This window comes from Heteronotia binoei, chromosome 8, assembly GCF_032191835.1.
Source record: "Heteronotia binoei isolate CCM8104 ecotype False Entrance Well chromosome 8, APGP_CSIRO_Hbin_v1, whole genome shotgun sequence".
Classification (NCBI taxonomy): Eukaryota; Metazoa; Chordata; class Lepidosauria; order Squamata; family Gekkonidae; genus Heteronotia; species Heteronotia binoei.
The window spans coordinates 124,022,923-124,045,221 of NC_083230.1; the positions used below are offsets into that span (position 1 = coordinate 124,022,923).

The window sequence follows — 22,299 nt, forward strand, 5'->3', positions numbered from 1 at the left end:
TGTAGTGGTTAAGTATGTGGACTCTTATCTGGGAGAACCAGGTTTGATTCCCCCCTCCTCCACTTGCACCTGCTGGAATGGTCTTGGGTCAGCCAGAGCTCTCTTATCTGGGAGAACCGTGTTTGATTCCCCACTCCTCCACTCGCAGTTGCTGGAATGGCCTTGGTCAGCCATAGCTCTGGCAGAGGTTGTCCTTGAAAGGGCAGCTGCTGTGAGAGCCCTCTCAGCGCCACCTACCTCACAGGGTGTTTGTTGTGGGGGAAGGAGATAAGGGAGATTGTACGCCACTCTGAAACTCTGATTCAGAGAGAAGGGCGGGGTATAAATCTGCAGTCTTCTTCTTCGCGCCATTTCAACGAGTCTGGTTTTGGAGAAGGCAGCAAAAGAAGTGCTTTAAATGAATAGATCAATGAGTCCCAGAGCAAATCCCAGTTCTTCAGATTCTGAATCTGAACAAGGGAACTATGGAAGATAATTAAACCTGGGGGGGGGGGGGCGTTGAAATCCAGAGGAGAGAGAGGCAGGGTCTTTGCCTGAAACCCAAGGCAATAACTATGATGTTGGTAGGCTTTGGAAAGTCAATACGAATGGTTCCTGTTCCCTGAAAGAGCTTATTGGCAATATGTCAGTGCCGTCCTCGACTCGTGCCTCAGAGAGCTCTTGGGCAGCACTTTTATTGACGTGTTGTTATTTTTTCCCCTCTATCGTAGGTTTGAGTCATCTTCTCATGCCATTAGCATGAGTGCTTATTTGCGAGAACAGAGACGAGAGCTGTACAGCAGGAGCGGTGAACTTCAAGGTAGGCCGAGCCCCGGGTTTCGAACGAACCCCGCTATCGCGATGTTTCCCGTTTCTGCCTTGCCTCTGCGAGTTCTGAAGAAGGGGGATCTGAAGCAAACCAGAACTGCGGATCGAGTTACAGCCCGCAATGGCTTTTGGGTCATGCTCTCCGAATGTGGGTGATTCGGAAAGCAACGCCTTACGGATTTTGCCTCGATACACGACTGTCGAGAGACGTCTAGTGTTCCCTTGCCAGTTCTGAAACATAGAATCAGGATGAGGCCTAGCGGAAAACGTGGATGTTTCTTTCTCTGGGAACTTGGGAGGGGGGGGCGTGAAGCTGATTGTAGTTTCAAAGAATGAGATAAGGAAGGCGGCAAAACTGACACAGGTGCAGAATAGACCATTAGACCAGACAGAACATTAGACCTGTTAGATTCAAGGCCAAAGAATCCAGCCTATGCATTCCTTCTCATTCATTCAAGGACTCTTGGGTGGGGGAAAGTGTCTGCTTGCTTGGAAGCCATACAGCTGCAAAATATATGATGCCATTAAGATAACTCACCTGATTGGTTGGGTCATCTGAGTAGGAGTGTACCCGATCGGCCGAGTTAAATCATTGACATAATTTTAATTGGTCAACTAGAATCATGCCCAATGCAAGTCACTGGGTATGAAGAAAAGATCTTTCATTCTAGTTTTGCACTTTGTCTGGATTACATTTGACTTTGGGGCGCTTCTTGGTTTTGAATGGGCCGTGTCGGCCAGAGCCGCATTTTAGACTTTAGACTGAAACTTTGTTCGATTCATTCTTGCTGGGGTAATATCTGGATCTTGAACCAATGATTGTAAATTTGCTTAGCTTAGATATTTAATCATTTTATGCTCGCTGCCCTATGTTCTTCTATAGTATATTCTGGCATGTTCAATCACTTTAACCATGTCTTGTGGTGTTCTTGGGTTTGGGGTTATATATAACTCTGATTGTAGCTCTTCAGCATTTCAGATTGTTCTGTTTAACAGAGTAAGAACATATGTTTTTTAAAAAAAGAGAAGCTGTGTTGGATCAGGCCAGTGGCCCATCCAGTCCAACACTCTGTGTCACATAAGAGAAGCCATGTTGGATCAGGCCAGTGGCCCTTTCAAGGACAACTCCTGAGATAGCTATGGCTGACCCAAGGCCATTCCAGCAGGTGCAAGTGGAGGAGTGGGGAATCAAACCTGGTTCTCCCAGATAAGAGAGCTCTGGCTGACCCAAGGCCATTCCAGCAGCTGCAAGTGGAGGAGTGGGGAATCAAACCCGGTTCTCCCAGATAAGAGAGCCATGGCTGACCCAAGGCCATTCCAGCAGGTGCAAGTGGAGGAGTGGGGAATCAAACCCGGTTCTCCCAGATAAGAGCTCTGGATGACTCAAGGCCATTCCAGCAGCTTCAAGTGGAGGAGTGGGGAATCAAACCCGGTTCTCCCAGATAAGAGTCTGCACACTTAACCACCACAGCAAACTGGCTCTCTGGGACTGGCATGGGAGTTTTCACAATTCAGCACTTTGGGGGAGTTTGCTTCATACCAACCTGTCACCTGAAGAAGCATGCGTGCATCTGTGAGCTTATACCTGGAATAAAACTTAGTTGGTTTTTTTAAGATACTACTGGACTCAAACTATGTTCTGCTGCTTCGAAGCAGCACAGAATCATAGAGTTGGAAGGGGCCTCTTGGGTTATCTAGTCCACTCCCTGCACAATGCAGGAACTTCAGAAATACCTCCCCTCCCCACCCACCCCTGGTGACATGGATACCCACCTGAATCTGTCACCCTTAAGGAAGACTTTACAATAGAAATCTTTTGACAGTCACCTTCAAGGAAAAATATGACATCTCTTTGTTTTTTTCCAAACTTTTTTTTATGGGGGTGGGGGGTGTTCATGTCACAGCCGAAGCTTTTTGACTTTGCCATTTTGAATTTAAGGTATTTCCAAAAATGCAAGCAGAATTTCTTCTGATGTAATCAAAAAGTGCTTGTCAGTTGCAGTCTTTGTACTGCTAAGTGGTGATACCCAGGGCTTTTTTTGTAGCAAGGACTCTTTGACATATTAGGCCGCACACCCTTGATGTAGGCAGTCATCCTGGAGCTTCCAGCAGGCCCTGTACGAAGAGCCCTGTAAGGAATTCTAGCAGGACCTCCTTTGCCTATTAGGCCACACACCCCTGATGCAGCCAATCCTCCTGGAGCTTCCAGCAGGCCCTGTACAAGGAGCCCTGTAAGGAATTCTAGCAGGACCTCCTTTGCCTATTAGGCCACACTCCCCTGATGCAGCCAATCCTCCTGGAGCTTCCAGCAGGCCCTGTACGAAGAGCCCTGTAAGGAATTCTAGCAGGACCTCCTTTGCCTATTAGGCCACACCCCCCTGATGCAGCCAATCCTCCTGGAGCTTCCAGCAGGCCCTGTACGAAGAGCCTTGTAAGGAATTCTAGCAGGACCTCCTTTGCATTTTAGGCCACACACCCCTGATGCAGCCAATCCTCCTGGAGCTTCCAGCAGGCCCTGTATGAAAAGCCCTGTAAGGAATTATAGCAGGACCTCCTTTGCCTATTAGGCCACACCCCCCTGATGCAGCCAATCCTCCTGGAGCTTCCAGCAGGCCCTGTACGAAGAGCCCTGTAAGGAATTCTAGCAGGACCTCCTTTGCCTATTAGGCCACACTCCCTGAGACAGCCAATCCTCTAAGAGCTTCCAGCAGGCCCTGTACGAAGAGCCCTGTAAGGAATTATAGCAGGACCTCCTTTGCATATTAGGCCACACACCCCTGATGCAGCCAATCCTCCTGGAGCTTACAGTAGGCCCTGTACTAAGAGCCCTGTCAGCTCTTGGAGGATTGGCTACATTTGGAGTTCGTGGCCTAATACGCAAAGGAGTTCCTGCTGCAAAAAAAAAGAGGACTGGTGATACCTACTTTTCCCAGAAGACTATCATAGAATCATAGACTTGGAAGGGATCTCCAGGGTCATCTAGTCCAACCCCCTGTACAATGCAGGAAACTCACAAATCCCTCCCCTTAAATTCACAGGATCAGCATTGCTGTCAGATGGCCATCTAGCCTCTGTTGAAAAACCTCCAAGGAAGGAGAGCCCACCACCTCCCGAGGAGGAAGCCTGTTCCACTGAAGAACCGCTCTAACGGTCAGGAAGTTCTTCCTAACGTTGAGCCGGAAACCCTTTTGATTTAATTTCAACCCCTTGGTTCTGGTCCTGCCTTCTGGGGCCACAGAAAACAATTCCACACCATCCTCTATAGGACACCTCTCAGCTGCCTCCTTCAACCTTTCCTCATAGGACTTGGTCTCCAGACCTCTCACCATCTTTGTCGCCCTCCTCTGGACCCGTTCCAGCTTGTCTAGATCCTTCTTCAAATGTGGTGCCCAAAACTGAACACAAGACTCCACAATACTCCAATACTATAAATGACCTTTTTTTTTGGTGGGGGGGGGGGGTTTGTTTTTTTAATCCTGGCACTGAACAGCTTGTTTGCTGCCGAGAGCCTTCCTGGAAGCATCCAAGAAAGCCTGGAGTGTCAAATGTGAATTGCAGTTACAATTAATGTCATTTCAGTGTTGCTTAAGATGACGTTATGGATGCACATCCATAGCCACAGTGGAGCGTACATACAGTATTCAGAGAGAATTTTGTCTTGGGCAAGCAGGGGTCCTTGTCCTCGAAGAGAGCCAGTTTGTAGTAGTTAATTTGCGGACTCTTATCTGGGAGAACTGGGTTTGATTCCCCACTCCTTGCAGCTGCTGGAATGGCCTTGGGTCAGCCAGAGCTCTCTTATCTGGGAGGACCTGGTTTGATTCCCCACTCCTCCCCTTGCAGCTGCTGGAATGGCCTTGGGTCAGCCAGAGCTCTCTTATCTGGGAGAACCAGGTTTGATTCCCCACTCCTCCACTTGCAGCTGCTGGAATGGCCTTGGGTCAGCCAGAGCTCTCTTATCTGGGAGAACCGGGTTTGATTCCCCACTCCTCCACCTGCAGCTGCTGGAATGGCCTTGGGTCAGCCAGAGCTCTCTTATCTGGGAGAACCGGGTTGGATTCCCCACTCCTCCACTTGCAGCTGCTGGAATGGGTTTGGGTCAGCCAGAGCTCTCCTATCTGGGAGAACCGGGTTTGATTCCCCACTCCTCCACCTGCAGCTGCTGGAATGGCCTTGGGTCAGCCAGAGCTCTCCTATCTGGGAGAACCGGGTTTGATTCCCCACTCCTCCACTTGCAGTTGCTGGAATGGCCTTGGGTCAGCCAGAGCTCTCTTATCTGGGAGAACCGGGTTTGATTCCCCACTCCTCCACTTGCAGTTGCTGGAATGGCCTTGGGTCAGCCAGAGCTCTCTTATCTGGGAGAACCAGGTTTGATTCCCCCCTCCTCCACTTGCAGCTGCTGGAATGGCCTTGGGTCAGCCAGAGCTCTCTTATCTGGGAGAACCGGTTTGGATTCCCCACTCCTCCACTTGCAGCTGCTGGAATGGCCTTGGTTCAGCCAGAGCTCTCTTATCTGGGAGAACCGGGTTGGATTCCCCACTCCTCCACTTGCAGCTGCTGGAATGGCCTTGGGTCAGCCAGAGCTCTCTTATCTGGGAGAACCAGGTTTGATTCCCCACTCCTCCTCTTGCAACTGCTGGAATGGCCTCGGGTCAGCCAGAGCTCTCTTATCTGGGAGGACCGGGTTTGATTCCCCACTCCTCCCCTTGCAGCTGTTGGAATGGCCTTGGGTCAGCCATGGCTCTCTTATCTGGGAGAACCGGGTTTGATTCCCCACTCCTCCACTTGCAGCTGCTGGAATGGTCTTGGGTCAGCCAGAGCTCTCTTATCTGGGAGGACCGGGTTGGATTCCCCACTCCTCCATTTGCAGCTGCTGGAATGGCCTTGGGTCAGCCAGAGCTCTCTTATCTGGGAGAACCGGGTTTGATTCCCCACTCCTCGGCTTGCACCTGTTGGAATAGCCTCGGGTCAGCCAGAGCTCTCTTATCTGGGAGAACCGGGTTTGATTCCCCACTCCTCCACTTGCAGCTGCTGGAATGGCCTTGGGTCAGCCAGAGCTCTCTTATCTGGGAGAACCAGGTTTGATTCCCCACTCCTCCACTTGCAGCTGCTGGAATGGCCTCGGGTCAGCCAGAGCTCTCTTATCTGGGAGGACCGGGTTTGATTCCCCACTCCTCCGCTTGCGGCTGCTGGGATGGCCTTGGGTCAGCCATAGCTCTCTTATCTGGGAGGACCGGGTTTGATTCCCCACTCCTCCCCTTGCAGCTGTTGGAATGGCCTTGGGTCAGCCATGGCTCTCTTATCTGGGAGAACCGGGTTTGATTCCCCACTCCTCCCCTTGCAGCTGCTGGAACGGCCTTGGGTCAGCCAGAGCTCTCTTATCTGGGAGAACCGGGTTTGATTCCCCACTGTTCCACTTGCAGCTGCTGGAATGGCCTTGGGTCAGCCATGGCTCTCTTATCTGGGAGAACCGGGTTTGATTCCCCACTCCTCCCCTTGCAGCTGCTGGAATGGCCTTGGGTCAGCCAGAGCTCTCGTAGGAGTTGTCCTTGAAAGGGCAGCTTCTGGGAGAACTCTCTCAGCCTCACTTACCTCACAGGGTGTCTGTTGTGGGGAGGGGAAGGTAAAGGAAATTGTGACCACTCTTAGACTCTTGAGATTCAGAGTATAGGAAAGGAAAGGTCCCCTGTGCAAGCACCAGTCATTTCCGACTCTGGGGTGACGTCGCATCACAATGTTTTCACGGCAGACTTTTTTACAGGGTTGTTTGCCCTTGCCTTCCCCAGTCATCTACACTTTCCCCCCAGCAAGCTGGGCACTCATTTTACCAACCTCGTAAGGATGGAAGTAACATTGAGCCAGCTACTTGAATCCAGCTTCTGCCGGAATCAAATTCAGGTCGTGAGCAGAGAGTTTAGATTTTAGGACCACTCTGCCCATGGGGCTGGGGAGGGGCATAAATCCAATATCATCATTATCTTGAAGAAGAGAGAGGGAGGATGAAGCCAAGTAAAAGTGAGGGGGGGAAACAAATCATTCCGGTGTTCGGCATTGGAGTAAGATCTGCATTGAGGAAAGCGACAACACTTGTTGGAATTGCGTGGGATGAGTTGGTGGCCTTCATCCCGCAGGGCAGTGAGCTTTCCTTTCAGTTGCCTTTTTGTTTTACAAAGTGAATACACACGACCACACGAAGCTACCTTGGACCATCAGAGTCAGTATTGTCTACTTCAGAGGCGGTCAGACCGCATGTGACGCTTTCACATATATGGTGTGGCTCTCAAAGCCCCCATTGCCCCATTGACTGGCTTGGAGAAGACATTTCTCTCTTTAAATCCCTTGTCCGAGTCACCCCAGCCAGCGGGTTGGAGGACACTTTTAGAGTTAGATTTGCTCTCTTTCTACCTCCCCCTCATCTATTTCCCTCCCTCCCTCCCTCCCTCCCTTCCTTCCTTCCTTCCTTCCTTCCTTCCTTCCTTCCTTCCTTCCTTCCTTCCTTCCTTCCTTCCTTCCTTCCTTCCTTCCTCCCTCCCTCCCTCCCTCCCTTCCTCCCTCCCTTCCTTCCTTCCTCCCTCTCTTCCTCCCTCCCTCCCTCCCTTCCTTCCTTCCTTCCTTCCTTCCTTCCTTCCTTCCTTCCTTCCTTCCTTCCTTCCTCACTCTCTCACTCCCTTTCTTTCTTCCTCCCTCCTTCCCTCCCTCCCTCCCTCACTCACTCTCTCACTCCCTTCCTCCCTCACTCACTCTCTCATTCCCTCCCTCCCTTCCTCCCTCCCTCCCTCCTTCCCTGTCTTGTGGCTCTCAAACATCCGATGTTCATGTCTTGTGGCTCTCAGACATCTGACATTTACTTTACGTGGCTCTTATGTTAAGCAAGTTAGCTCCCCCACCCCGGGCTAGTCACTCCCTTGGGCTCATGTACTTCACTGAGTTGTTAGGAGGATAAAGTGGGGAAGGAAGACTCTCATTGTCTCCCATGGGGGAAAAACAGGACAGCAAGGTGATGGAAGTGAGACGGAGCTGAGGGCTTCAGTCTTGAAGCTCACCATTCTAGTCCTTATTGATGCCTCTTAGAAACATTGCTGGCTGTCAGGATCTGACTCATCTTGGGTGGGTTTGGGGTTTGACGCAGGCAGGGGCTCCTTTGTGTTGCCTTAGAAGCATCTCTCCCTCCCCCCAATCTTTTCCCTGGCTTCTCAGGTCGCAGCCAACTTTTGGTGACTCCTCATGGAACTTTCAAGGCGAGGGGACCAATAGAGGCGGTTTGCCATTGACTGCCTCTGCCTAGCAAACCCGGGACTTCCCTGCTGGTCCCCCGACCAACGAGGCACGGCACTGCTTAGCTTCCAAGACCTGATGCGATTGGGCTAACCTGGACCACCCTGGTCAAGGCCTGCCTTCTCCACCAGACTGTTTTATGAGCCCTGTAAGTATGAAGCTGGCTGCTCGGTCCCAGGACTGGTGTATACGAGGTCACAGTTACTACTGTAAATAGCACCAGGGCTTTTTTGTGGTAGAAAAAGCCCAGCAGGAACTCATTGCTATATTAGGCCACACCCCCTGACATCACCACCGTGTCACAAGAAGCCCAACAGGGACTCATTTGTATATTAGGCCACACCCCCATCACGGGCTCACACAGGGATTTTTTTTTTTGCAGGGAAAACCCAGCAGGAACTCATTTGCATATTAGGCCACACCCCTGAGATCACTATTGTTCCATGCGAGGCTTTTTGTAGAAGAAGCCCATTCGCAACTCATTTGCATGTTAGGCCACACCCCCTGACACCACCATTGTTTTGCTCAGGGGGTTTTTTTTGCAGAAAAGGCCCAGCAGGAACTCATTTGCATATTAGACCACGCCGCTTGATGTGAAGCCATCCAGAACTATATTCCTGTGTGTTCCTGCTCTAACCCCCCCCCCCCCCCTGAGTACTGCAGTATAAAGCGACCTTCCCGTTCCTTTTCAATAAGGGAATAGGACAGCCGAGCTGGAGTATGTGTCAATAAGCCTGGCCTCCAAACACCAGACTTTAATCTTATGTGTTTGTCAACAGGAGGTAGGAGAGAAGCGAAAGAGTTGAGGGCAACAAGGGACGAATGAGACCAAATGCAATTAGACTTCGCTGTGGTTGGGGGGTCCATGTCGAGATATTAAACAAATTGCAATTGAAGCATCATTGTAATAAGCAGAGGTGAGATCTTAGCTCTCCTTGATAAAAAGAGCTTTTTTGCGATGCCAGGGTGCAAACGCAGGACGTTGTGAGATCTCCCCCCCCCCCCCCCCGTCCAATTGGATCTCTAATAGCTTTCCTATTCATTACACTAACAGTGGAGCTAATTCGGCACGGCAGCGGGTCTTCAAAAAGTTGTGCTGCTGAGCCGTCACCTTTCTTGCAATTAACGAAGTGCCCTTTGCACGGCAGAGGCTATAGAACTTAATTACTGTCGCTGCCGATGCCCCCTGCCGATCCTAGTGGTGTCGCTGAACGCAGGATCAAAGTGATTCGGAGACGGATGCTGTGTAACTTTCGGAGAACCCGCCGCTGCTCTCTTGCCTGTCCCAGGATGGATTGCAGTTAGCACGGAGGAGTGTGGGGGGGGGGGGTGGGCATGGCTTTCACACCGGCACCTTCAGCCTCTCACTAAAATTCCTCATTACATAAGAGAAGCCATGTTGGATCAGGCCAATGGCCCATCCAGTCCAACACTCTGTGTCACATAAGAACATAAGAGAAGCCATGTTGGATCAGGCCAATGGCCCATCCAGTCCAACACTCTGTGTCACATAAGAACATAAGAGAAGCCCTGTTGGATCAGGCCAATGGCCCATCCAGTCCAACACTCTGTGTCACAGAAGAACATAAGAGAAGCCATGTTGGATCAGGCCAATGGCCCATCCAGTCCAACACTCTGAGTCACACAGTGGCCAAAAAAAACAGGGGCCATCAGGACGTCCATCAGTGGGGCCACGACACCAGAAGCCCTCACCCTGTTGCCCCACCCAAGCACCAAAAATACAGAGCATCACTGCCCCAGACAGTTCCAACAATATACTGTGGCTAATAGCCACTGATGGATCTCTGCTCCATATGTTGATCCGATCCCCTCTTGAAGCTGTCTATGCTTGTAGCTGCCACCACCTCCTGCGGCAGTGAATTCCATACGTTAATCACATTTTGGGTGAAGAAGAACTTCCTTTTATCAGTTCTAACACGACCGCTCACCAATTCCTTTGAATGTCCACGCGTTCTTTCTCCGTCTTATGCATAATCTTGCAAGCTTCGATCATGTCACCCCTCAGTCGCAGGGCTGGTGCGTGGGAGTCGGCGAACTAGGCGACAGCTTTGGGCACCGGCTCCCACAGGGGTGCCTCCCTCCCTCTCAGCAGGATTGGTTGCTGCCCCTCAGATCCCGCCTCCCTCCGACCCTCGCAAAGGCAGGCGGTCGAGGGGGGGGGAAGCATTTGCGGAGGCTCAAGCAGCCTTCGCAAAGGGGGGGGGAGGGAAGGAGCGACATCATAATGACGTCATCGGTGTGCGTGCTGATGGTGGGGGCGGAGGAGCAACGTCTCGTCTGGGGCGCTGGAAACTCCAGCACTGGGCCTGGCAGTCAACATTTCTCCATGCTAAAGAGCCCCAAGGATTTTAACCTTTCTTCATAGGGAAAGGGTTCCAACCCTTGAATCATTCTAGTTGCCCTTTTCTGCACTTTTTCCAATGATATAATATCTTTGTTGAGGTGCGGTGACCAGAATTACACACAGTATTCCAAACGAGACCGCACCATCGATTTATACAGGGGCGTTATGTTACTTGTTGGTTAAAGGCAGTCCCCTGTGCAAGCGCCAGTCGTTTCCGACTCTGGGGTGACGTTGCTTTCAGAATGAACATAAGAACGTAAGAGAAGCCCTCTTGAAGCTGTCTATGCTTGTAGCCGCCACCACCTCCTGTGGCAGTGAATTCCACATGTTCATCACCCTTTGGGTGAAGAAGTACTTCCTTTTATCCATTTTAACCCAACTGCTCAGCAATTTCATTGAATGCCCACCAGTTCTTGTATTGTGAGAAAGCGAGAAAAATACTTCTTTCTCTGCTTTGTCCATCCCATGCATTATCTTGTAAACCCCTATCATGTCACACCGCAGTTGACGTTTCTCCAAGCTAAAGAGCCCCAAGCGTTTTAACCTTTCTTCATAGGGAAAGTGTTCCAACCCTTTAATCATTCTAGCTGCCCTTTTCTGGACTTTTCCCAATGCTATAATATCCTTTTTGAGGTGCGGTGACCAGAATTGCACACAGTACTCCAAATGAGACCGCACCATCGATTTATACAGGGGCATTATGACCCTGGCTGATTTGTTTTCAATTCCCTTTTCAGAAATGTTTTCACGGCAGACTTTTTACGGGGTGGTTTGCCCTTGCCTTTCCCCAGTCATTTACACTTCCCCCGCCCCCAGCAAACTGGATACTCATTCAACCGACCTCGGAAGGATGGAAGGCTGAGTCAACCTTGAGCTAGCTGCCTGAACCCAGCTTCCGCCGGGATCGAACTCCGGCCGTGAGCAGAGAGCTCAGACTGCAGTACTGCAGCTTACCACTCTGCGCCACGGGGCTCCTCATTGGTTGCAAGGTGGCCAATCTGTGCAAAGCCTTACTTCCGTTCAGCAGATTCAGAACTTCCCCACACTCTTGACATGGGGACAGGAGCTGAGATGGAGACAGAAGAAGAGTCTTTAGGGGGGTTTTAAAGAGCAAAGTTGGAGCCCAGTAACACCTTTAAGACCAACCAAGTTTGATTCAGAACGCAAGTTTTCGTATGCACACACACTTCGTCAGACGATGGAATGGGGTATGCTGAGCAGAGCTACTTATCGCTGGTGCGCAGGGGCGAAGAGTGCAAAGTGGTACAAAGTTAAAATCCAGTGGCGAAACAGTGAAATTAACAAATGGAAAGAGCGTTTGGTCTGGATTGTTAATTGCAGTGTTTTGCCACTGGATTCTAACTTAGTGCTACTTTGCATTCTTAGCCACTGCCTACCAGCTATATGCAGCACTACTCACTGTACCCCATTCCTTTGTTTGATGAAGTATGCATGCATACGAAAGCTTGCATTAGGAATAAAACTTGATTGGAGGAGAAGAAGTAATTAGATTTATATCTCACCCTATACTCTGAATCTCAGAGCCTCAGAGTGTTCACAATCTTCTTTACCTTCCTCCCCCACAACAGACACCCCATGAGGTAGGTGGGGCTGAGAGAGCTGCCCTTTCAAGGACAACTACAAGAGCTCTGGCTGACCCAAGGCCATTCCAGCAGCTGCAAGCGGAGGAGGGGGGGATCAAACCCGGTTCTCCCAGATAAGAGAGCTCTGGCTGACTCAAGGCCATTCCAGCAGCTGCAAGTGGAGGAGTGGGGAATCAAACCCGGTTCTCCCAGATAAGAGAGCTGTGGCTGACCCAAGGCCATTTCAGCAGCTTTAAGTGGAGGAGGGGGGAATCAAAACTGGTTCTTGCAGATAAGAGAGCTATGGCTGACCCAAGCCTATTCCAGCAGCTGCAAGTGAAGGAGTGGGGAATAGAACCTGGTTCTCCCGGATAAGAGAGCTCTGGCTGACCCAAAGCCATTCCAGCAGCTGCAAGTGGAGGAGTGGGGAATCGATCCCGGTTCTCCCGGATAAGAGAGCTCTGGCTGACCCAAGGCCATTCCAGCAGCTGCAAGTGGAGGAATGGAGAATCGAACCCGGTTCTCCCGGATAAGAGACTGCACACTTAACCACTACACCAAACTGGTTTATTGCTGTTGTTTATTTGTATTATTTCATTTTAAGCACAAAACAGTCAGAAAAAAAAAGCTGAGGATCCTTTTGTTGTAGCACCTTGCATCCTGGGAATTTTTCTACATTGAAGGCTGTTCAGAAAGACTCAGACATACGGTATTGTCCAGGGAAGACTGTGCGTGCCGCACGATTTTTGCAGATACGGCAAGGCCCCGCCCATCGTGGTCAGGTGTACGTAGCTTGTCCTGTGGGAATTAACCCCTTTAAGAAGGCCACTGGAGAGGACCATTGGCGTTCTCCGCTGACACAAATTGATCTTGACATTTGGGGTAATGAAAATTTAGCTCGGCACCTCTTAGAGTCGCTCACGATAACACGTTTTCCTTCGGGGGCGATTGGCAAAGAGGCGTAGGGACTGCTGAACACCCCATGTTTTAAACAGAACCCCCAGTTGGCAGGGTACTTTGAAACAAAGAGCCACACCCATCCTGAGAGGCGTTGCGACAAGAACGCTTTCCTCTCAGGCGCATTCGCCGTCCCTCCCGTGTTAGAACCCGAGTTTTCTTTGTAGTCGGGGCAACGGGATCGCCCCTCTTCACTTCGACAGAGCTAATGCAATCATCTCGTTCAGACCTTCTAAGCCCGCTTATTATTTCCTCTGCGTGCATTTTTTCCGGTTTAGCGGATTAGCGGCAACTGTCTCTTCAAAGGCTATCCAATCAAGGAGGGGTTATTAAAACCAGGGCGCTTTATGACTGAGAATTAATTAGAGCGGCATTTTCATGCAAAACATCCAATTTTTTGATTAGGAACGGAGCAGGGTCACAATTAACACTCTAGGAAGCTTAAATTTCCGGTATTTTGATTTTCAGGAAATGAGATTATCAAACAGAGGTCAGAGAACTTGACAGCGAAAGGAAAGGGGAGGGAAGCTGAGTGGGGGCAGTCGGTGGTTTAAGACAATAACTAGTTTCTTCTACTGCAGAGGTGGCCATTAAGTCTTAGTGGAAGAGGATATCTGTGGATAAGGGAGCTCCACTTTTTCCCTTTCATGGTGGTGGCAGCGATGATGATGATGATGGTGATGAATTTGGATTTATATCCCACCCTCCACTCCGAAAGAGTCTCAGAGCGGCTCACAATCTCCTTTACCTTCCTCCCCCCACAACAGGGCTCTCACAGCAGCTGCCCTTTCAAGGAAAGAAGAAGAAGATATTGGATTTATATCCCGCCCTCCACTCCGAAAGAGTCTCAGAGCGGCTCACAATCTCCTTTACCTTCCTCCCCCCACAACAGGGCTCTCACAGCAGCTGCCCTTTCAAGGAAAGAAGAAGAAGATATTGGATTTATATCCCGCCCTCCACTCCGAAAGAGTCTCAGAGCGGCTCACAATCTCCTTTACCTTCCTCCCCCCACAACAGGGCACTCACAGCAGCTGCCCTTTCAAGGAAAGAAGAAGAAGATATTGGATTTATATCCCGCCCTCCACTCCAAAGAGTCTCAGAGCGGCTCACAATCTCCTTTACCTTCCTCCCCCACAACAGACACTCTGTGAGGTGGGTGGGGCTGGAGAGGGCTCTCACAGCAGCTGCCCTTTCAAGGAAAGAAGAAGATATTGGATTTATACCTCGCCCTCCACTTCAAACCCTAACCCTTCTCTCTGAATCAGAGTCTCAGAGCAGATTACAATCTCCTTTATCTCCTTCCCCCACCCTGTGAGGTAGGTGGGGCTAAGAGAGCTCTCTCAGAAGTTGCCCTTTCAAGGAAAGAAGAAGATATTGGATTTATACCTCACCCTCCACTCTGAATCTCAAAGTCTCAGAGAGGCTCATAATCTCCTTTACTTTCCTCCCCCACAACAGACACTCTGTGAGGTGGGTGGGGCTGGAGAGGGCTCTCACAGCAGCTGCCCTTTCAAGGAAAGAAGAAGATATTGGATTTATACCTCGCCCTCCACTTCAAACCCTAACCCTTCTCTCTGAATCAGAGTCTCAGAGCAGATTACAATCTCCTTTATCTCCTTCCCCCACCCTGTGAGGTAGGTGGGGCTAAGAGAGCTCTCTCAGAAGTTGCCCTTTCAAGGAAAGAAGAAGATATTGGATTTATACCTCACCCTCCACTCTGAATCTCAAAGTCTCAGAGAGGCTCATAATCTCCTTTACTTTCCTCCCCCACAACAGACACCCTATGAGGTAGATGGGGCTGAGAGAGCTCTCCCAGAAGCTGCCTTTTCAAGGAAAGAAGAAGAAGATGATGATGATATTGGATTTATACCCCACCCTCCACTCCGAAGCCTAACCCTTCTCTCTGAATCAGAATCTCAGAGTGGATTACAATCTCCTTTATCTCCTTCTCCCACTCTGTGAAGTGGGTGGGGCTGAGAGAGCTCTCTCAGAAGCTGCCCTTTCAAGGACAGCTCTGCGAGAGCTCTGGCTGACCCAAGGCCATTCCAGCAGCTGCGAGTGGACGGGTGGGGAATCAAACCAGGTTCTCTCAGATCTCCCTACTCAGTCTCCCTACTTAACCACTAAACGAAACTGGCTCTCAGGGCTGTACATGCAAGAAGCCTAGCCCCCTCCCCCTCTGGTAGGCGGAGACACAGTCAGTTTCAGCTCTGCCTTCACCAGGGAACTTCTTTTTACCCACGGGCACCATGTTGTACACCCCTGGTCTATAACGAAGTGTTAACATTCCTTTCTCGGGTGAAATTACAGTAGAAGGCACCCCCCCCCACCCCGGAATTGCGGCAAAGGATTCCACATTAGTGGGCGATTGGCAATGTAGAAACATCTGCAGCAGTCGAACCACAACGCCGACTTTTTGTTTCGTTCGCAGCAGCTTTTTTTCCAGTTTGATGCCTTCATTGATGCCTTCATCAGGGTTCTCCCTTTGCGGAAACATTCGAAATATTGATAGCCTTCGGGGAGCAAAGAGGTTTTCTATAGATGCAAAGCGTTCGCTCTCCCACTTTACGTTGCCGTAGGCTGCGTGTGCGTGCGAGCATGCTTTTAAAAAAAAAACACAACCCTGTAGATGTTTTTCTGATTGTTAGTTGCTTTCTGTTATGTGATGTCTTCATCTTGGGAATACAGAACCCTGGATGGGTTTGATCGTCAAGGAAACTGCCCTTCCCACCCTCTCTTTTTGGGTGTGGTGCCTTATGTTTCTTGACACCAGTTATCATGGAGGAGTAATTTCGGTATGGATGTCACTACTTTATAGGCCACCTGTGTAGTGTAAAGGTTGATTCCCTGCTGCAAAAAAGGCCCTGTGTGTATGTGTAAAATCAATTTCTAGAGCAGGGGTGTCGAACTCGTTATGAGGGCCGGATCTGACATAAAGGAGACTTTGCTGGGCCGGCCATGTGTGTACCTGTATAAGATGAGGATTTTTCCTACCTAAATGCAGAACTTGACATTTATCCCTGTTAAAATTCATTTTATTGGTTTTAGCCCAGTTTTCCAGCCTGCAAGGCCATCCTGTATCCTGTTTCTGTCTTCTTCTGTGTTTGCAACCCCTCCCAATTTAGTATCATCTGCAAATTTAATAAGTATCCCCTCTATTCCTTTATACAAATCATTGATAAAGATGTTGAACAAAACAGGTCCCAGGACAGATCCCTGAGGGCACTCCACTTGTCACTCCTCTCCAAGAGGATGAGGAACCATTCACAAGCACTCTTTGAGGGCGATCTGTCAACCAGTTACAGATCATCCTAACGATAACAGGATCCAAACCACATTTTACCAACTTGTCAACAAGGAAAGAAGAAGAAGAAGAAGAAGAAGAAGAAGAAGAAGAAGAAGAAGAAGAAGAAGAAGAAGAAGAAGAAGAAGATGATGATATTGGATTTATATCCCGCCCTCCACTCCGAAGAGTCTCAGAGCGGCTCACAATCTCCTTTACCTTCCTCCCCCACAACAGACACCCTGTGAGGTGGGTGGGGCTGGAGAGGGCTCTCACAGCAGCTGCCCTTTCAAGGACAACCTCTGCCAGGGCTATGGCTGACCCAAGGCCATGCTAGCAGGTGCAAGTGGAGGAGGGGGGAATCAAACCCGGTTCTCCCAGATAAGAGTCCTCACACTTAACCACTACACCAAACTGGCTCTCAGACCTCACCTGGAGTATTGTGTTCAGTTTTGGGCACCACGTTTTAAGAAGGATATAGACAAGCTGGAACGGGTCCAGAGGAGCGCGACAAAGATGGTGAGGGGTCTGGAGACCGAGTCCTATGAGGAAAGGTTGAAGGAGCTGGGGATGTTTAGCCTGGAGAGGAGGAGGCTGAGAGGTGATAGGATCACCATCTTCAAGTACTTGAAGGGCTGTCATCTAGAGGATGGGGTGGAATTGTTTTCTGTGTACTCAAAAGGTAGGACCAGAACCAGTGGGTTGAAATTAAATCAAAAGAGTTTCCGGCTCAACATTAGGAAGAACTTCCTGACCATTAGAGCGATTCCTCAGTAGAACAGGCTTCCTCCTTGGGAGGTGGTGGGCTCTCCTTCCTTGGAGGTTTTTCAACAGAGGCTAGATGGCCGTCTGACAGCAATGCAGATGTTGTGAATTTAGGGGGAGGTGTTTGTGAGTTTCCTGCATTGTGCAGGGGGTTCCTCGGGAGGAGGTGGGCTCTCCTTCCTTGGAGGTTTTTCAACAGAGGCTAGATGGCCATCTGACAGCAATGAAGATCCTGTGAGTTTGTGGGGAGGTGTTTGTGAGTTTCCTGCATTGTGCAGGGGGTTGGACTACATGACCCTTGAGGTGCCTTCCAACTCTATGATTCTATGATTCCTTGTATTTCTCCCATGGGATCCAGGAAATTGGGCAAAGGACGCTCTGGCTCTTTCCTTCCTTCCCTAGGGGACCAGGAGGGGGAGGATCTTCAGTTAACAGAAGAAGGAGAGGCTTGGCTCAGTAGCTCTGCTCTGCAATTGAGAGAGCCTGGAAAAACAAGCTCTACCTTCCACCCTTCCTCCCCAAGGGAGGAGCCTCAGCCAATGGAGATAATAGAGGCTTTGCTGTGTAGCTCTTGTTCGATTTAGCAAACCTGACTTAGGAGCCACAGCAAATGGGGAAAATAGATGCTTTGGTGTTTAGCTCCTGTGTGATTGAGCAAGCCTTGTAAAGCAAGCTGTGATGCAGAAGGAAGCAAGAGAGAGGGAGAAGGAAGCAGATGACAGCCAGTTGCTTGGAGGCCTGATAGGAGCCCTCCGGGGGCCTGATTTGGCCCCCAGGTTGCATGTTTGACACCCTGCCCTAGAGAGTGCAAGAGGGAGAGCACTCAACTGGAATAGGACCTTAGATCTTGTGCCTCTCTCGCAACGCCGAATGGAGACGTTTTCCTTGGTGGCCGAGTAGTCCCTTCTTGTCTCTGCCATGCCTCATGTTGCGATTTGAAACACGTCCTTGGCTTTCTGGCCTCCCGGGATTTAATTTTTTCTTAATTAACCTCAAGGACTTGCCATCCGCCACCTCCAGAGCTGAGCTGTGCGCCTGTCCCCCGCTGCGTTCGTCTGAGCCGTTTTTTTTGCATTATCCTGCTTTAGAGAAACCTAGAAAGATTAGTCGGCCCAGGCCTCTTTCCAATTCCCAGTGACACGCGGACCCCTGCACGAACGATTCCTCCTTCCACCTTCACTTATCTATTGTTTTTACCAGGCCTCAGATTCAGTGGGAGCTCACAGGAAGCACAGCTCCTGAACCTTTCTGAGAGTTCCTCCTCCTCCTTCTGAGAGTTCCATCTCCTTGTCCATTGAATAGTATGTGCAGCTGCATAACGATCCCTGGATGAGCTCCACCACCTATTTTTCTACAAAACGACCCCTGGCTTTTACAGGTGTAGGAAAGGAAAAGTCCCCTGTGCAAGCACCAGTCGTTTCCGACTCTGGGGTGACGTTGCTTTCACAACGTTTTCACGGCAGACGTTTTACGGGGCGGTTCGCCCTTGCCTTCCCCAGTCATCTACGCTTTCCCCCCAGCAAGCTGGGGACTCATTTGACCGACCTCGGAAGGATGAAAGGCTGAGTCAACCTTGAGCCAGCTACCTGAAAACCCAGCTTCCGCCAGGGATCGAACTCAGGCTGTGAGCAGAGCTTAGGGCTGCAGTATTTATTTATTTATTACATTAAATTTCTATCCCACCCTCTCCGCAAGCGGACTCGGGGCGGCTAACAACATTCATTTCACGTTAAAACCAATAAAAACCAATAAAACGTATTTACAATTTTAATTTTTTAAAAGCCATTTCATGGTGCTGTATCGCTACAGTATACAATACAAGCGAGTTCTTCTTTCCAGACGGGGATCACCTAGTACTCTATATGATGTCAGGTGCCAGCTCTCTCCCGGTTAGGTATCAAAGGCCTGTCGGTCTTGCAGGCCCTTCGGAAAGATCCCGCAGGGCCCTTACGGACTCCGAGAGAGCATTCCACAATTCTGGTGCTGCCACCGAGAAGGCCCTAACTCGCGTTGAACGTAACCTAGCCTCCTTTGGTCCAGGGATGGTGTAATGTACTCAGAGACGAGGCGTGCTGAAGGCAACATGCTTTATTAGATGGTACATCACAGAGAGAGGCAACGCGGGCCGGGACCCGCTTTATATACATTCAACCCGGAACAGCCCTCCAGCTGGCCAGTCCAATCCTGACCAGTCAAACTTCCCGCCACTGATCTTGATTGGCGGAGTCTTTTCCCGCGCTGCGCAGGGCGACCAAGGGAATTCCCCTGGTCGCCTCTGCTGTCACGAGCTGGGGCTGAGTCAGGCAAAGTCCAGGGGCGGTCCAGGGTCTGCAACTGGTGAGCAAGGTGGGTCCAAGGCGCCAAAACAGAATCGTAATCCAGGTATCACAGGTCAGAGGTTCAGAAGCCGAAGTCGGGGGGTCCAGAGGTCCAAGCCAAAGTCAGGAATCCAAAAGCCAAAGTCAAGAGCCGGAGTGGATGCTAGGATGTCAGGTATGTGACTGGTTGCTTCCACAAAGCCTCCTCCCAAAGCCCACAGCTATATAGCCCTCTGCTGCCTGTTGCTCATTTGGGCTAATTGCTGTCTCAGAGCAGCAGCCAGGATCCTGCCGAAACTTAAGCATCCTCACACTTAGAAGGGCCAGAATCCTTTCAACACTCAGGGCTCAGGGAGCGTCTTGCTTGTGAGCGTGCCGCCCTACTCCGATCCCTGAGGTCCCGACGAAGGCGGTCACGCACACGAGCCACCCGAGAGGGCGAGGCAGGGGGGCTTGGATCTTCTTCAGCAGGAGGCAGGGGCACTGGTGCCGGTGGCAGGGGCACAGTTCCTTCTGCAGGCTCGGCTTCTTCTGCAGGGTCCCCAGCACCCATGACACCTGCTGCATGGCTTTAGTTAATCCCAAGACACTACAGATGGACAATAGACTTTTTGTCTCTGAATGCAGTGCTCTCCGTGGAATATGTGGAGAAAGGCGGTCCCGCAGATAGACAGGTCCCTGACCATAAAGGGCTTTAAAAGTCAATACCAACACCTTGAAGCGGACTTGGAACGCAATAGGTAGCCAGTGCTGCAGCTTTAACACTCTGCGCCACAGATGTAAAGGGACTGCAAATGGACTCCCTTCATTCAGAGAAAGCTGATCTTCTTAGTGGAAGTGCCCGGCTTGTCTTTTAGCCGGCCCGTCTTTTGTTTGCGATAGGCGTCTTCCTTTTGGTGACCATTGCGATTGATTTGGTTTTCATCTCTCTCTGTCATTCCGCGTGTGCATGTTCTCTTTGTGCTTCCAACTGCTTATCCAGTAGACATTTGCCCAAGGTGGATATAATAATAGTGCGTTCAATGCATAGAGGAGGTGCGGTTGCAGTGATCGCAGCTCTCTTTATTAGTTGCAGCATAAAAAAGGTAAGGGTAGTCCTTTGTGCAAGCACCGGTCATTCTCGACTCTGGGGTGACATTGCTTTCACGTTTTCAGGGCAGGCTTTTTACGGGGTGGTTTGCCTTTGTCTTCCCCAGTCGTCTACACTTTCCCTCCAGCAAGCTGGGGACTCATTTGACCGACCTCGGAAGGGTGGAAGGCTGAGTCAACCTGGAGCTGGCTACCTGAACCAGCTTCCGCTGGGATCGAACTCAGGTCGTGAGCAGAGCTTAGGACTGCAGTACTGCAGGTTTCCCACTCTGCGCCACGTGGCTCTTACTTACAGCATGGTAATGTGCAAACTAGAAGACTGCTCAACTGGGCCAACTATATACAGTTCAAGGTTCCCGCAGTAGGACGCCATTGGGTCATTTGAACCAGCAAGGGGCCTGTGATTGGGCCAGGGCAGCAGGGATTTGGATCCTACTGTCCACTGTTTCTGAGCTCCCGAGCTCAGGCCTAAAGGCTCCAAAGAACCAGGCTGGAACACAGGTAAATGCAATATTAGTCCTCACACACAACAGCGGAAGAGAAGAGAAAATAGAAAACTTCTCTGGAGGATGGAAAAATGATTACTCCATCTCCAAAAGTTGTGCAAAGGGGCCTAGAGGCGACCCAGTGGCTTCCTCACAGTCAGTCCTCTTCTCGAAAACAATTCTGCGGAACCAGTTTGGAGTGGTAACCGGACAGGCAGGGGTTTTTTTTTGTAGCAGGAGCTCCTTTGCATATGAGGCCACACACCCCCTGATGTAGCCAATCCTCCAAGAGCTTACAGGGCTCTTTTTTAAAAGTTCTTGGAGGATTGGCTACAGCAGGGGGGTTTGGCCTAATATGCAAAGGAGCTCCTGCTGGAATTCCACCCCTGGACATCATCACAGCTGACTTATGGCAACCCTGTAGGGTTTTCAAGGCAAGAGATGGACAGAGGTGGTTTGCTGTTGCCTACCTCTGTGTAGCAACCTGGGACTCCCTTGGTAGACTCCCATCCAAGTAGTAACCAGGGTCATTATGCGGAGGTGGGCAATAGCAAACCACCTCTGAATGTCTCTGTGGATCACCGTAAGTCAGCTGTGACTGGATGGCATTTTGCAGGTAAAAAAATGCGCAGATTTGTGTGTGGGAAGTTCTCCCTTCTCTTTCTTTTGATTGGCTCTGGGCCTTCCTCTTGGGAGAACATGCTCTGCCTTGTCTTGTTTGTCCTTGAAACATGCCTGACCCCACTGAGGGACCTCCTGATGGCACCTGGGTTTTTGGCCACTGTGTGACACAGAGTGTTGGCCTGGATGGGCCACTGGCCTGATCCAACATGGCTTCTCTTATGATCTTCTTCGTGGTCTCTGTGCAGTCCCACACATGGGTCTTGCCGCAGGCAATGAATCCATTCCTCGGAGTTCCAATAGCTCGCCTATAGCGCTTTTGGCGCGCTCCCCTCCCGCCCTGGGGAGCAGGCAGCGACCGCGCATGCCTGGAGCGGGGGGGGAGCGCCCATTCCACTCAGTTTCTTCCTTTCCGCCGCCCGGACAACACCTTCCTCGCTGCGCTCTTCCTTAGCTCGTCTCTCCTCAGCTCATCTCATCTCTACTTTGACTGGTATCGTTCTCTCTTCCCCCGTTTCGTCCTAAAAAAACAAAACAAAAAAAAAAAAAACCGTTTCTGCGCTTTTCTTCTCTTTTTCCTACCCGTCCCTTCCCTCCCTTCCCTCCCTTCCCCCCACCGTCCGGGTCGTATGGAAGGGAAGGTTACTTTCAAAAAGTGTAGGCACTGTGGGGCTAAAATTCCCACCACAGACGGCCACAGTCACTGCCTTTTTTGCCTCGGGGAAGGCCATCGAGTCGACGCTTGCCCGCATTG

At 50.5% G+C, this 22,299-nt stretch overlaps 1 protein-coding gene across 1 annotated transcript in view; it reads left to right on the forward strand.

Annotated features, from left to right (window-relative positions):
- EXOC4 (exocyst complex component 4) overlaps nucleotides 1-22,299 on the forward strand; it is a 794,454-nt gene that overhangs the window by 301,617 nt on the left and 470,538 nt on the right. The window contains exon 9 of the mRNA XM_060246011.1: nucleotides 711-799. Within this exon, the coding sequence (XP_060101994.1) occupies nucleotides 711-799 (89 nt within the window). The remainder of the gene's footprint in view (nucleotides 1-710; nucleotides 800-22,299) is intronic.